Below are 10,176 nucleotides of genomic sequence, written 5' to 3'. Positions count from 1 at the left end.
GTCTATGTGTGAACATACATTTTTCCTGCATGACTCAGCAGTCCCACTGACTGACAGTCCTTTTTTGCAGCTTTATCTATTAAAGGGACAGACCACCAATAATCCTTAATCTTGCATTTTTAAGAAAGGAAATACATTGGAGTCACAAGACAGAATAATAAAAGTGTGCACCCCGGCTCCTCTGTTTCAAGAAACTCAACTTTATTTATGAGTTAATGTAATGAGTAAATATCTTCAGGTCTTATTTTCAAAACCAATTCAATCAGACATCATCTAATCTTCCTTTTCTGAAACATCTCATTGTTCTTTTATGTCATTTGTGTTTTTTTAATGATCCTTACTATTACTGTTGCTATATTTTGGATTTGCGCCTTAACATTTAAGACACTTTCATTTCTGACATTGTGTACATTTGTTTTGTGCACCTTATTAATATATTTTGTTTTTATTTGCACTACTTTGTACTGCAACTGCTGCGCAACAGTTACTTAAGAAAAGTTTCACATTATCGTATTGTTAAATTTACTTAGAAAAAAAGGATCTGAGTACTTATTCCCACAACTGAAAAACTGCAAGGATAAAAGACTGCAACATTAGAACCGCAACATTTTTAAAAAATTTATTTTTTATTTTTAAATGTATTTAATCTGGGGGATGCATGCTGCCAACATGTGGAATGTCAGGAGACAGAAAACAAGCTTACAGTACCATGTGATGATTCAAAAGGACAGTTTTTTTATGTTTCTATCAAACATCTTGATATTTTGCATTCACATTATCTATGACACAGATGCAAATCACAAAAAAATTATATAGTCAACTTAAAAAGAAAACCCTGCTTACACTGTTATCTAGAATGTATTCAATATATATGACATTTTCAGCACTGAGATTATGCAAATTACTTTCTATAAACACATGATGTTCTGGAAATGCAACAAACAAACATCAATAAGAAATACTACAGTGATTTTCCTTCAACTAGAAGTTTACACAACTACCAGCCCAAAATAAGAAACGCAGAACTTTCTAACACCAGCAGAGGAACGATGGCGATAAAGGGTTGTCCTGTAGACTCTGATCTACATACAGTCTGAGGGGGAACCTGAACTCATCACACACACAGAGCATCACAACAAACACACAGTCACATGTAACAACATCACAACACAGTGTTTTCTGAAACTTTTACTTTTTCACCAACAGCAGGACAAGTGTACACAAATGATGTAGAACTATGTGTGCATGTGTCTTTGTTACTTTTTATGTTATTGACTTAAAAAGAGAAGTATTCACAAAATAATAACAATAAATTTATGCAAAGACATTGGATGAAGACTTTCTTCAACAGTGTGCAAACTTGCCCAAAACATCTGTTATGAACTATTACTTTTATCTTCACATTTAAATTGGATACCAGTCACCTGTCACCCTGTAGATTAGATGGACATGTTACAGTTTAATTATCTGTTTTGTTTGTTTTAAAAATACATATTATGGGAATGTGTGGGTATTCATTTTAAATATTAAAAAAGGTGAAAAATTCAATGAAGAAAAATCTATTTCATCCAATCCAGGATTTTAAATATAAAATTTCTCGTAAAAAATGTTTTGCACATTATTTACAGACTATCTTTATGTGACGTTGGTCCAACATTTAGGCTGACCGTTCATAAAAAGATATCTATAATATGTTGATAATGGGTTCATCATTTTTGGAATGCGCCTCCATAATACACCAGAAACATTGTGACCAATAAGAAAACTTTAATCTGATATGTACCCAGCACTATTTAGTGTTTGATTCTGGTGATAGGCGGCTGATATATAAAAATATATGACTGCAAATATTGAGCAGATTTGGGTATTTTTGAGAATCTCAATAAAAAAGTCAAACAAGCAACAAAGTAAAACATCTTATTTTGCTTTTAAACATTATTAAAATTAGGCCAGTCTAATATCTATAAAATAACTGATACTATATTGGGTGTCTATGGGAAACCTTTAAAGGAATAGTTCCACATTTTGTAAACACTCACTATTCGCTTTCTTGCAGAAAGTTAGATGACCCACTCTCATGTCTGTCCATAAAATATTAAGCTGCAACCAGCAGCCAGTGAGTATAGCTTAGCATTAGCTTAGACTGGAAAAAGGGAAACAAAACCCGCCAATTTAACCACAACATGTTGTTTTTACACTTCAATGTTTGTGCAGATAAAACAAACAAGCTATAATTATCTAATTTACGAGCTTTAGATGTGCTGGTATGCAGATTTTGTTACCTTAACCAGGCAAGCTGTTTCCCCCGGTTTTCAGTATTTATGCTAAGCTTCCTTAACCTCAATACAGAGAATGTTTTTATTGACATGATCCTTGAAAAACAACTTGAGTTATAGTGATAATAATCTCACAAGGGTTTACCACAACATATACTGTAGACCCATGTGCACTGAGACTGGCAACGCTTTTTTGCTTCTTTTTTTCCACCTCACAACTTTTCCAAGGCCTTGAAAAAGTTGACCTTTCTTCACTTTCCCACTCTCGCGTGACTCACTTAGTCTGAGCTCATCTGATGGCCAAGATCGCGTCGTAGGTCTTGCCGGTCCAGCACACCTGAATGTTGCTGAAGCCGGATTTGTTTAAAATTTTGGTATACTCGGATGGAGGGCGCTCGCGGCCCTCCGTTTGCACAAGCATGTTCAGGGAGAAGGTCTGAGCCATGACGGGCCCTCGTCTGTTCTCAAACAGCAAGGCTTCCACCAGCAGGACACCGCCGCCTGGCAGGAGGACGAACAAAGACACTGAGTACTGAAAGTTGTGAATGTGTGAGTGTAAAAACTGTTTCTGCATTTATCAGCAAACATGTGTCAGTACAGAGGAAGGTGGTAACTAATCTAAAAACACTGATACTTGTCTCTTCTTTTCTGCAAGTTCCCAACATATTCTCCCCAAGTGCACAATGAAGCATCTCCATTCTTTTTTGTAGACTTGTCTTGTTTGGGTCAAGAGCCTAGACTTAGTGTCCAATAGGAGGGTGTGGACACAAAGCAGTCAGAGGTCCTTCGACTTTCAAAACATTTGTATTTATATTAATCTAGCAAATGTGATGAGGTTGGTCATGATGCTTTTCATGGTAAGGGTAGTAGTTTGGTAGGTAGATTTATTTTGTCACAATATAACAGGTTATATAGTTAAATTGAGTTTGTAACTCCTTTCTGCTACATAGCAGACAATATTCAGCAGTGCTGAGGATGAATTTGAGTTTAAGAGCCTGATAGCTTGGGGGGAAAAGCTGCTCTGCAGTCTGGTGCGGCAGCTGAAACTTCTATATCTCTTCCCAGAAGGCAGCAGGGTGAACAGGCTGTGGCTGGGTGGGTACTGTCCTTTAGTATCCTTTAGGCTCTGCGTAGGCACCTCAGCTCACCGATATCACTGACGCTCGGGAGATGGGTATTATGGATAAATAATATTATATTTCCATCTTTACTAAGAACACAGTCCTTAACAGCCTTATTTTTAATTGATGTTCAATTTGGAAAAGTATTAACTGTAAAATATAAATAAAAAAACATGTTTAACACAAAAATATGTAGAGGAGGATAATTTTGCTCAGTATAAATGTCTGACAACATTACAAAGAGATAGACCTTTTTATAAAGAGTAAGATCCTTTTTCTTTAACCAGAAACAGTCGCTAAATCGCTCTTGGCAAAGTCACCAGACTCCATTGACAAAGTAATTTTACCTCCCTGCCTCGGGCAGTTAGTTAGTTTGTGTTACTGTGTGACTTTGGTGTTTTTGTTTGTTTGTGTTATTGTGTAAATTTGTGTCACACAATTACACAAACAAACTAGCCTACCTAAAATTACATTTTACTCTTATATTCACCTGGTTTGCAGATGTCATAAATCTTCTTCAGCAGTGCCAGGGACTTCTCTTCCGGCCAGTCATGAATGATCCTGGCCAGAACGTACAAGTCAGCAGGTGGAAGTTCACCACTGAAGAAATCTCCTGCATATACAACAGAAAGCAGGTGACCACTCCAGACAGGGGTTTTTAAATGTACACTTAGTAATCATTTTATTAGGTACACATAGCTAAAGCTAAAACAGCCCTGCGATAAATCCTCCCTTCATGAGGGATGTAATGTTTAGTTTTTCTTAAATGGTTTTTGAGGAGGTGTCAACTTCATGATCATTTTGGAGGCTGATGCTTGTGGATTTTATTGCATTATACAGAGAGGGGATTCTAATGTTTCGCCTGCACTCACTGTTTTAAATGGATTGGAAACACTTCTCAGCATTACTGAATACCACCAAACAGCACCACAGCCTCCAAAATAACCGTGAAGTCAAACTGACACCTCATTAAAACAGAATGTCAAAGTTCTTCACCTTGGAAACAGCAGCTGCTCTGGAGTGATGCTGTTTCTCAATTATAACACTCAAGCATGTTTATTCTTAAACAGTAGAGGTAATTCACACAATAAACAATTAGAACTATTCATTTCCTACTAAAATATCCCTTGTACTTTTTTTGTAGTGATGAGGCAGAATGAGGCTCACCAGTTAGAAATGCAACAGCATCGTTCTCTTGAGAGAAATGTTTCTGAGCCATCTCTACGACCTGCGGGAGGTCAAACACTGAGACAGAGGAGGACGGATAAGCCTTCACCATCTCACGGGCCAGAGCACCAGTGCATCCTGAGAGTTATTCAGACAGAATGATGTCAGCGTGTGAACAACATGAATTCACTTTGTGTAACATGAATGTGAATTTTTTTTGGACAAGCCTGAACTGAGTTAACTGAGCAATTTAAAATGTTCATTTTATTACTGCTTGGGTCTGTGAACAGTTAACATCCCTATACCTCCTGATCTACTGATTGCTTTTTATTGAAATTTAGACAAACATATTCTATTTATGATCATTTATTTTATAGATTTACCATTTTATCATTTCCATTTGTCAAAATGCCAAAAAGACATACTGTTAGACATTACCTAATGCAAACAAAAATGTTTAGCCATAAATAAATATATAAACGCTTCTTACCTCCAAGATCTATTATATTCTGAAAGCAGGAGAGGTTGAACGCTGTCACAACGTCGTGTCCGTCAAGAACCCAGGTGGAGTTCATTAGACCCATGAATTTCAGCATCTCCTCCTCTGATCTGGGTGGTATAGTTTATGATCAAACACTGAATCATAAAACTTAAAAGATTTCAATGTTACAGGGTGATGAAGTTACACAATTACCATCTGAAGCAACAGAATCAACACCAACCTGTAAATAGCTCGGAAAATATCCTCTGGTCGGAGGCCAAAGGTCTTTTCATTCTGATTCTTCCCCTCCCTGGGTGGTGGAAAATTAGATGCTACTGTAAATTATAATCATTGACATGCAGCGTTTGTTCTTAGTTTCCTACTGTGTTGTTTGTTTTTTGTACTGCAAACATTTCTCAGAGGCACAGCAGCTGTGGAGGCTATTAGCTAACCTGTGTACCTTTGTATGTTTAGACTGCATTTTCTATTCCTCACTGCTTCAGTTTAACATTTAATAGCCAGAAACACAGTCTTCCTGCCCACTCTGTAAGTGATGCTTGCACACAAACTGATTACTGTAAAACTTCAATTAAAAGCCTAGTCCCAATTAGACGCCTGTCCCTTTTACTGGCCAAATAAACACACACACACATGTTTACGGTATTATTTATTTTATTTTTAATATTTTATTATAATAAACACACACGTTACGGTTTCATTTATTTATTTTAATTTTTTACTTTTTTTTTTTAAACACACAGACACACACGCTTACTGTTTTATTTATTTATTTTATTTTTAATTTTTTTTTAATTTTTTTTAAACACACACACAAACACACATATGCTTTAACTACTTGTTTAATGAAATGTATGTGGTTGATTGTTCTTATGTAGTTTGTACGATGCTTTGGCAATATTGTTGTTATACATTCATGCCAATAAAGCTGAATTGAATTGAATTAAAACACAGGTCTCAGTTAGAAGCCTGGTCTCGTTTTTGTAGAAGTTCTTTGGATGTATAAAACCTCTTGAAGCCAACCGGGTCACTTATTTGAACTAGTTCTAAGCTGCTTAGATCATGCCTACCAATATAAATGTTTAAACGTCTGTCAGTATGGACACGGTACACATTGTTAAATCAGGTAGATTTTCCGCACTTCAATCATTTAGTTCATTTGACGGAAACAATGAGCACCAAAGTATAATTCATTCAGATTTAACAGCATGGTAAAGGACTTAAAGGCCTGTCCGATAAAGACACCTGTCCCAAATATGGGCAGGGTGAGTTCAGTGATTTAAGCAAATAAAAGCCGGGGCTATTAATTGAAATTTTACGGTAGCTACCTTGCTGTTATTCAACATATGAACAGCCCTGGTCCGTCAGTTTCACCAGAAACCTCATAGATTAGCTGTGTTATGGTTTCATATTTAACACCTTAACAACTGTACTCTACTCTCTGGCAACTTAAATTTATAAACCTTGACTGCAACAATTCACATCAAATAAATGTTCATTTTCCAAAAGTCCTGAATAGTCCTCAAAGTTTTGAGAAAAAAAGGTGATGAAGTTGAAACAAGAAACGTTGAGAGGCACATAACTGGAAGTTGTTTTTGGCCTGAGATAAATGCAAAATGTCTCAGTTCAGTCATCTGGACTACTCCCATCTGAACCCACTAACCTGACAGCATCCACCATGTTGTTCCACAGCGGGTAGACAGTCTGGGATTGGTAGATGATCATGTCATGAAGAGACTTGGCGCTGCCTTTGGCCAGGTAAAGATTTGCCACATCAGTGCTGCTGTACAAAGCTGTTTTAACAAAAGACATTCAAGACATGGATATTCACAGTAGGAACAGCAGTCATTCATGCAGACATAAGAGTATCTGATAATCAAATCTTTTCAGTTTCAGCTTCTCAGATGTGCAGGTTTAATGCTTTTCTTTGTCAAATATGATAGTTAACTAAATATCTTTGGGTTTTGGGAGACAAACTGCATTCATAGCTATAGTATATTTTCAGAAAATCACACCTCAGAGACAAACAATAAACAAACATGGATTATTAAACATTCGTGATAATCTGAATTCAGTAGTTTCATGTATTGAAGTGGTTGCTGATTGGTAGCCAACTCTTAAAGCTCGAACAGTGGAACAACCTTGAACAAGTCAGTAAGGAGAGCACCTCCTCATTATATACACAACATGCAAATAACATGACTAACTAGTAAAGAAAGCGTACAAATTGCTCACTATGATGGATCACTTACCTCAAGCAAATTCCAAGTCTCTAAAAGTTGCTTTTTATAGCTTCCTTAAACTAAACTGGAGGACAGGATTTCTAAAACACAGTGTATTACTTTAAAATTGTCACCAGTAATGTAAAGTATACATGAATTGCATTTAACAAGAACTTTTCATCAAACGTGCAAAACGACTGTATTGTCCCGCGAGCCTTCAGTATTTTATTGTAATCTTATTTGGTAGCATCTGATAAGCAAACCTTTATAAAGGGTTTTTAAGTAACACATAATCTAGTTTTTAAAGGATAATTTTGGTATTTTTAAACCTGGTTCCGGTTTTCACGAACGTTTTGGAATCTGGGCAATAGATGGCTTCAGTCTCGAACCGGCTGCAGAGGCTGCAATGTATTCCTTTGGGGCAATTGCACCCGTCAAAATTACGTCCACAAAAAATCCTTCTTTTCAGACTGTTATACCATGTGTCTAACAACATCACTGAAAGGATCCCTACAGGTGACTCCCGGTGACACCTCTCTAGCTCTGAAATTGCTGCAGTTGTTGCAGGAAACACCAAGTGGAAATGAGAGTCAGAGATACACCTCTCTATAGTTTCAGAGCAAATACCTGCAGCCAGGTTCCACAATCTGTTGCTGGGCGTAATGTTCAAGCATCTCCAAGATTTGCGCAGGTGGACACATACTTTTTGCCTGATGTAGTGTAGTACACTCATACAGAGCTAATGCAGTAGTCAAGTCTATCTGTTCATCGCCTCTTCCTCCTCGTCCTTCTCACCTGTCCCGTCTGTGGTCTCCACCTCCAAGATCTCGATGCCCACCAGTGCATCCAGCAGCCTCTGTATCCCGTCCACACTGGTGCTGAGCTCCTGGGCTACATGCTGGGCACTCACAGGATCATGGGACTTCAGCAGGAGGTCAAATACTCCCAGCTCACAGGCTGTAAATATCACCTGGAGGAAAGCACAAACTGCCACATAAACCTCTCAGCGCTGGTAGACAGATTTTTAACCATGCAACAACTACTGGATGGATGGTCATGAAATGTTGTACAGACATTGCTGTTCCCCAGATGATGAACCACACTAACTTTGGTGATCCTCTGACTTTTCAATCTAGCAACACTTCATCAAACTAATGCCCAAAAGCCTGCAAAACAAAATTTACCATCAGCCTCAGCTACGTCAGCTTGCTGTGCAAATAAGTAGCTTTTAGCATGCTAACACACAAACCTAACATCATTAACATGGTAAACATTATATCTACTGTCTAAACACTGAACCATGTTAGTATCTTCATTGTGAGCATGTTAGGGTGAGTTGCATGACATCTGAGCAACGCTATCTGCTGGTGTAGATCACGTGATATGACTGAAAGCTCCAGAACAGATATTAAATGGACTTTGAGGTGAGATTCATTAAAATGTTCATAGTTGGTTAATCACTTGAGTCAAATATCAAGCAAAATGCTAGACGTATGTGTTTTATCTCATAACAGACAGACAAATATAGAAATCTGAAGACTTCAGGGAAATTGTGATGGATTTCACTCATGATTAATCAGACAATCAGTCAAATAATCAGCTGATGCTGAAACAATCAATGGAGTCAAATCAGATCAGAAAATTTATCCACATCTATTGATACTGTTTATTAATGCAAGTATTATTTTTTTATTGCAAAAATACAACACATGTTCTGGTTCCAGCTTGTAATTTATTTATTTTTTTGTTTCTTTCTTTAGACTTCCATGATATTAGACTAAACATCTTGCAGACTATATGCAGACTTGGCACAGACACTGGTTGCAGCCCTACAGCAGATTAATCAGTAATGAATAAATCTGTTAGTAGCAACCCTGCATGCCTCTATAATAATAAACTCCATCCATCCTCAACCGCTTATCCTGTGTGGCGGGGGAATAATAAACTCTACAATGTGTATTAGGCCTACCTTTGAGACCCTGAAGCCGTTGAAATACTCCAGAAGTTTGAATGGGTAGTCCAGCTCACTCTGGGACAGATGCTCTGCCATTATCTCCTGATGCAGAAACAAGTCAAACACGTTAATAACTACATGAATTCATGCAGGGTCGGTTTGTGTTTACATTTGTTTGTGAATCACTCACCAGATATTATAGTCCGAGATCCGAAGGGAAGAAAAGACGGATGCCTTTTCCTCTTTTTTGGGTGTCTAGTTATCCAGGGAGTTTCGTTTCGCTTTTTCTTTATTTGGAAAGTACCAAGATGTCGGTGGTGTGCTGCAGAGGAGCTGCTGCTGAGGAGCTACTGCAGGGATGGAATCTGTGTGAAATGATCGACGGATCATCAGCGGGTAAATCACATCCCCTGCTCCCTGATCTTGAAGTGAGCATGGGACCGCAGCCGTGATGATCGATGAGCAACAACAGCGACTAGTCTGACCTGACGGAGACACACGAGTCTCTCTGCGAAGCGATGCAGTTCCGGGATCATCCGGAGCAGCAGCGGGGGCGCTGTTGGGCTGTTGTTCATTACAGAGCTTCTTCACATGAATGAGCTTTAATGCAGTTCAATGATGTCTGCAGGAGTGGGACAAGTATACAGATCATTTGCCTAAAATACAGCAATATAAAAATACTTAATTACAAGTGAATGCATTCAAGACCTTACAAAAATGTTACCAGTACAATGCACTTAAAACTTATTGTCACAGCTATGATATATATATATATATATATACACTGTATACACACACACACACACACACACACACACTGAACAAAATGAAAAACGCAGCACTTTAGTTTTTGCCCCCATTCATCATGAGCTGAACTCAAAGACTTTCTCTGTGTACACAAAAGGCCTATTTCTCTCAAACATTGTTCTCAAATCAG

At 37.8% G+C, this 10,176-nt stretch overlaps 1 protein-coding gene across 2 annotated transcripts; it reads right to left on the bottom strand.

Annotated features, from left to right (window-relative positions):
- Nucleotides 1-605: 605 nt before the first annotated feature.
- asmt2 (acetylserotonin O-methyltransferase 2) lies at nt 606-9,850 on the bottom strand. Of its 2 annotated transcripts, XM_046061659.1 has the most exons (10): nt 9,725-9,850; nt 9,430-9,604; nt 9,255-9,341; nt 8,081-8,255; nt 6,727-6,856; nt 5,287-5,355; nt 5,055-5,173; nt 4,565-4,702; nt 3,888-4,010; nt 606-2,777 (listed from the first exon to the last, which is right to left on the bottom strand). In XM_046061659.1, exons 3-10 carry the CDS (start codon nt 9,333-9,335, stop codon nt 2,566-2,568), a joined length of 1,047 nt encoding a protein of 348 aa, XP_045917615.1. In that variant the 5' UTR covers nt 9,336-9,341; nt 9,430-9,604; nt 9,725-9,850; the 3' UTR covers nt 606-2,565. The 2 variants fall into 2 exon arrangements, with proteins under 2 accessions (XP_045917615.1, XP_045917614.1); XM_046061658.1 differs by lacking the exon at nt 9,725-9,850 and having other exon boundaries at nt 9,430-9,717.
- Nucleotides 9,851-10,176: the final 326 nt, after the last annotated feature.

Source organism: Micropterus dolomieu, linkage group LG11 (genome assembly GCF_021292245.1).
Source record: "Micropterus dolomieu isolate WLL.071019.BEF.003 ecotype Adirondacks linkage group LG11, ASM2129224v1, whole genome shotgun sequence".
Taxonomy (NCBI): domain Eukaryota; kingdom Metazoa; phylum Chordata; class Actinopteri; order Centrarchiformes; family Centrarchidae; genus Micropterus; species Micropterus dolomieu.
Note: the sequence above shows the minus strand (reverse complement) of the source record. Positions and strands in the feature narration are given on the sequence as shown.

Excerpts from the sequence above, each read along its gene's own strand:
- asmt2 (XM_046061659.1), bottom strand. The coding sequence starts at position 9,335 with ATGGCAGAGCATCTGTCCCAGAGTGAGCTGGACTACCCATTCAAACTT. Across the intron at positions 8,256-9,254 it reads ACGGCTTCAGGGTCTCAAAG|GTGATATTTACAGCCTGTGA; the intron begins GTAGGCCTAATA and ends GCTTTCCTCCAG. Across the intron at positions 5,174-5,286 it reads ATTTTCCGAGCTATTTACAG|ATCAGAGGAGGAGATGCTGA; the intron begins GTTGGTGTTGAT and ends TATACCACCCAG.